The sequence below is a fragment of the Suricata suricatta genome, chromosome 4 (assembly GCF_006229205.1).
Source record: "Suricata suricatta isolate VVHF042 chromosome 4, meerkat_22Aug2017_6uvM2_HiC, whole genome shotgun sequence".
Lineage (NCBI taxonomy): Eukaryota > Metazoa > Chordata > Mammalia > Carnivora > Herpestidae > Suricata > Suricata suricatta.
In genome coordinates, this window is record NC_043703.1 from 464,748 (window position 1) to 470,045 (window position 5,298).

The 5,298-nt window shown below is 59.9% G+C and overlaps 1 protein-coding gene across 1 annotated transcript in view; it reads left to right on the forward strand.

The window, feature by feature from the left end:
* Window positions 1–3,707, forward strand: part of ATP4B (ATPase H+/K+ transporting subunit beta) — a 4,461-nt gene extending 754 nt beyond the window's left edge. The window contains exons 2-6 of the mRNA XM_029938386.1: window positions 83–220; window positions 318–517; window positions 1,287–1,343; window positions 2,756–2,854; window positions 3,268–3,707. Of these exons, the coding sequence (XP_029794246.1) occupies window positions 83–220; window positions 318–517; window positions 1,287–1,343; window positions 2,756–2,854; window positions 3,268–3,429 (656 nt within the window). The 3' untranslated portion in view covers window positions 3,430–3,707. The remainder of the gene's footprint in view (window positions 1–82; window positions 221–317; window positions 518–1,286; window positions 1,344–2,755; window positions 2,855–3,267) is intronic.
* The last annotated feature ends 1,591 nt before the right edge of the window (window positions 3,708–5,298 follow it).

Consider the following 5,298-nt stretch of genomic DNA (forward strand, 5'->3'; position numbering starts at 1 on the left):
GTCCCCTCGCACGGGGGCCCCTGAGGACCCAGGCCCAGCTGGACCGTAGCGCCCCACGCGTGGCCGTCAGGGGGTAACTGAGTTCCGCGTGTCCTGCTCTCCCCAGGGGTGACCTTGAGGCCAGACGTCTACGGGGACAAGGGCCTGGACATTTCCTACAACGTCTCCGACAACAGGACCTGGGTGGGCCTTGTGCACGCCCTGCACGGCTTCCTGGCAGGTGAGGGTCTACCGGGCTCCCAGCGCGTTCCGCGTGGTCCGAGGCCGTCCCCGTGGGGCGGGCTGTGCCGCCCTGCCCAGCGCGCGTGTCCCCACAGGCTACTCGCCGGAGTCCCAGCAGGACAGCATCAACTGCACCTCCGGGAAGTACTTCTTCCAGGAGGGCTTCGCGGCCCCGAACCACACCAAGTTCTCCTGCAAGTTCACGGCAGACATGCTGCAAAACTGCTCGGGCCTGGCGGACCCCAACTTCGGCTTCGCGGAAGGAAGGCCGTGCTTCGTGATTAAAATGAACAGGGTGAGTCCCGAGGGCCCCTGTGGAGACGGCCATGGCACGGAGGCCGGGTGTCTGGTCTCACACGTCCCCGGCGGCCCTGGCTGCCCCCAGCCACCGCCCCGGTGCTCAGCGTCCCCTGCCCTGTTGGCTCAGGAGCTGACCTTCCCCCGACACAGGCTGAAAACAAGCGCCAGCCTCGCGCCCTGCAGCACCCTGACACTGGGCGGCAGAGCTGGGGCTGCTCCGGGCGGCCACGTGTGTGCAACAGTTCGACGGCCGCGGGCCACATACAGGTGCTGGGCAGGCACCCAGGGCCCACCCAGAGCAGAGGCTTTCAATCTGGGCCAGGGACCCTCTGCCAGGGGCGAGGGAGGCTGAGCAGGCCGGTGCGAGCAAACCGCAGGAGGGCACGGTCCATCTGCCTCGGGGTGCAGGGCAGCGTGGCACCCCACTGGGGGCCACGGAGGGCGGAAGCGCTGGGGTGTGTGCTCCATACTGGCCGATGTGTGTGGCCACAAGGGACGGGGAAGCCACACGTGTGTGCACTGCGCGGGCTCCTGGGTCCCCGCCTGGCAGGGGAAGGGCGTGTGGGGAGGGCCGACCCGCCCTAGGTGCCGTGCACAAGGAGGCACACACGGGGGCCGGGACCAAGAGAGCTGCGGGGGGTGGGGCCCCAAGGCGCTGCAGGCGGCCGGGAGCCCGGCGGTCAGGGCAGTGCGGCCGGAGCCCCAGGCCGCACAGGCCCACGCACAGCCAGCGGGAAGGCTACAGGAGCGCCCCTCCCTTCCAGATCGTCAAGTTCCTGCCCAGCAACAGCACGGCGCCCAGGGTGGACTGCGCCTTCCTGGTGAGTGCGCGGCCACGGGCGCTGCAGCCGCTCCCCTCCCCCGCGCTTCTCAGTCGCCAGCCCTGCCCCCCCCCCCACCCCCTGCCACCCTGGCGGATCCGCAGTCCCGAGAACCATCAGGACCCATCACTTAAAGCAGCTTTATTATTTTTTTAAATATTTTTAATGTTTTTTAAATTTATTTTTGAGAGAGAGAGGACAGCGCGAGCAGGGGAGGGACAGAGAGAGAAAGAGACACAGAATCTGAAGCAGGCTCCAGGCTCCGAGCTGTCAGCACAGAGCCTGATGCGGGGCTCGAACCCACGAACCGTGAGATCATGACCTGAGCCGAAGTCGGACGCTTAACCGACTGAGCCCCCAGGTGCCTCAAAAGCAGCTTTTTTATAGGGCACAAAACCCGAGTAAGAAAAAGTGTATCTTTGTTACTGTTCTGCTTAGAGAACCATCTAGAACACTTACTAACATGCTTCAAAGTGGCCATTTAGAACAGCCAAAGTACTTCTTTACACTTTCTCTGTTACTGGTTTACTTGCCCGCATGCCAGGAGGCCCACAGCATACGTGTTCCGCTGCTACAAGTAAGTTTTAATTTACTCCAGTTTCCCTCAAAACCATTTTTTCCAATTCTTTTTGTTTATTTACCTATTTTTTTTAGAGAGAGCGAACGAACGCACAGGGGAGGGGCAGAGAGAATCCCAAGCAGGTTCCGTGCCGTCACCACAGAGCCCAACATGGGGCCCAAACTCACAAACTGTGAGATCACGACCTGAGCCAAAACCAAGAGTCAGACACGTAACTGACTGAGCGCCCCCAGCGCTCTGCAAAACTGGTTTTTAAGCACAACACAGAAAAACTGCGTCTGTTCCCCCAAATATTTCCTAAAACTCGTTTCCCTGGCGGCCATGACAGGAGGCGCCAGCTGTTGGCACTGGCTTCTGGGGGCGGGCCCCTGGCTCGCTCTGTGCCCTCCTGCGGTCACTGGACCACACACGTAGGCTGACCTGAGCTTCTGTCTGACAACATCCATCCACCTGCCAGGCATTTCGCACTCTGACGCCCAGACACCAACCCCAGCCAGCAAGCAGCACGTACCCAGAACGTCACGCAGACTTCTGGCCAGTTTTGGCAAACCGGCCAGTCCAGCCTTCTCGGTTTTCATTCCACATACGGACAGACAAGCACATTCTTCGCTTTATCCATCTTTGTCATCCTACAACGACTTAAAATGCTAAAAAGGGAAATTGGATAGGTCACCAAAGGTTTGGCAAACTAAGGAGTTATAGCCCTGATGAGTTCATAAAGATTAGAGCTGGTTTAGATTAACTGCGTGCACGCACACACACACAGAGGCCCGGAGACGCAGGCGCGCACCCAGCTCCCGCCTCACCTGGGCGGTGGCCTCTCTGCCCCCAGGACCAGCACAAGGACGCCCGGCCCCTGCAGGTGGAATACTACCCGCCCAACGGCACCTTCAGCCTCCACTACTTCCCTTACTACGGGAGCAAAGCGCAGGTAGGTGGGCGCGGAGCCCTCTTGACGTCAGGACGCGCCCGGCGCGTCCTGACGCGTCTCCCAAACCCACCGCCCGTGACTGCCGGGGACACCTGGCTCTCACGCAACACATCAAACCTAATTCCTGAGCTTCCCGAGCATTTCCCAGGTCCTGTAAGGCAGCCACATGTCCATGTTGAAGCACTTCCTCCAAATCTCTTAATTTCTCCTGTTTTATTTTTATACTGATTTTCATCAAGTATGATTTGGGGTTGTGTTTGTCACTCCTGTTGTCTCACCAACTCTCCCCATTCCTGTGTGGAGAGAGCGCTCTGTGCCCGGGAGCTCCGTCGGGCAGCAGAGCGTGCAAGGCGGCCGTGCTCCAACTGCCGCCGGCTCTCAGCCCCGCCCCCTCCGCCCCCGCACCGCTCCAGCCCCACTACAGCAACCCTCTGGTGGCCGCGAAACTTCTCAACGTCCCCAGAAACACGGAAGTACTCGTCGTATGCAAGGTCCTGGCCGACCACGTGACGTTCGACAGCCCCCATGACCCCTACGAGGGGAAGGTGGAGTTCAAGCTCAAAATCCAGCAGTAGAGAGCGGGGCGCCCGGCCGCCGAGCACCAGAGCTGCACCCCGAGCGCAGGCTGCCACCCGGACGCCCAGCGGCACTAGAGCCACCGGCTCCCGGCTAAATCCTCGCTGCTCCTCATCGACAGACCATCCTGGCAGCAGGGATCAAAACGCTGGGCCGACGTGGTGACCCCGAGGCAGCAGTTACCCACGAACAAGCCCCCACAGCTCGCCCTGGGTGGACTTCTCTCTCCTCACGGCGCCTCAGCTTTCCTGACCCCGTGACCTCCCGGCACCCACGTCAGCAGAAACACACCCCAGGAGGACGGACGACGGGAGGGCTTGCTTTTGAAGACACAACTCCTACGCTGTACAAAAAAGGCACATTAAAGTCTTGCTTCCTCTACACACAGCAGTCATGTCTTTCCTGATACGGGGAAAATCAACCAAAAAAAAGTCACTTTCTCTTTAAGAGTTCTCAAAGTTTCAATCCCAAGTCAGGGAAAGCAGACTCTGTGGAGTGCCACAGCTCCGGCAGGCAAGGAGGGGCGGGGGCGGGAGGTGGGGGGGGCGGCGCAGACCCCACAGGGAGCCAGGGCGCCGTGGTTGCCGGCCCCTCTGGAGACGCCTGGGGCCTTGCAGCCCAACACGCCTGCTGCCCCGGAGCGGCCCCACGCCCACCCCAGTGCCCCCCACGGCCACACGAGCACCCCGCACGTCATCTGGGGGTCCCGCTCGCACACAGCAGGCAAAGGGCGCCAGAACTCCGTGGCCCGGGGCCCTTGGGGCAGCTGAGGGAAGTCACGGCTGGCAAGAGAGGCCGGGCGGCCACCGCCTCCCACGGGACCGGGGGCTCCTGCCAAGGCGAGGGCTTCACGCCGCCGGTGGGCCTTCTCTGCCGGTTCACGTCGGCCGGCTAGGAAGTCCTTTCAGCTCAGCAGCCCCGAACCGGCCGCAGCTCCGAGGCGCGGGAGGGCGCGGGCGCTCGGCGCACAGCCCGGGGACCGTCCGCGCTCGGCTCAGAGCTGGATGTGCGGGGGCTTCCGCACAGTGATCGGGAATTAGAGGAACACGGAGCTGGTTTAAATGCCCATGCGCGTTTTATTAATAAAAACTAACAGTGCCGAGTTAAACAAGTTCAACAATTAAAGTCTCCTTATATCCCATAAAATATTACAGAAAAGTTTATTTGTGTTTCAATAAAAAGACTATTGGTGTGGAACCGGCAGCTAACAGCAACTGTGCGGTTAATGGTTCTCTGTGAATAAATTTTAAAAGGGACTACTGCCTGTCCTGAAATTCCATTTCTTTTTATAAAAAAAGAACTATTAAAAATGATTGACAAATTTTGAGTTAAAAAACTGTTAGAACATTCTCTATATTTAATGTCAACTTTATCGAAGGTTACAGGAAGATGCTCATGAAACACATACGACGTTTGTTTCCGTTTGCGCCTTCAGACGTCAGACGTGTAGGCGTGTAAACAACGACAGAGCAGAGTCTGCAGACGCGCCTGGGCGGAATCAGGCGGCTCCCGCACGCCGCTCCAGGCCCTCGGGTGTCCCCAGCTGCACCAGCACGGCAGTGAACTACCACCAAACAAAACAGAAACAAAGAACTTCGCAATCCGCTGCAACATAGAGGGGGACGAATGAACTTGATGGAGTCACACAGTCAATATAATTTAAGGGAAAGTCAAGTCCCAGTACGATTTGCGGCCCAACGGCGAGGAGCAGGGCGCGACCGCCAGCGGGCCGAGGGAGGAGGCACACTCAGCAAGAACCAAGGGGCAAAGTGAACTCTGAGCTACACACAGACGCAAACAAGACCCTGCCCGGCGGAGAACGGCCCTGCGGCGCGGCCGGGCCCTCAGCCCCGCGGGACGCACCGCGC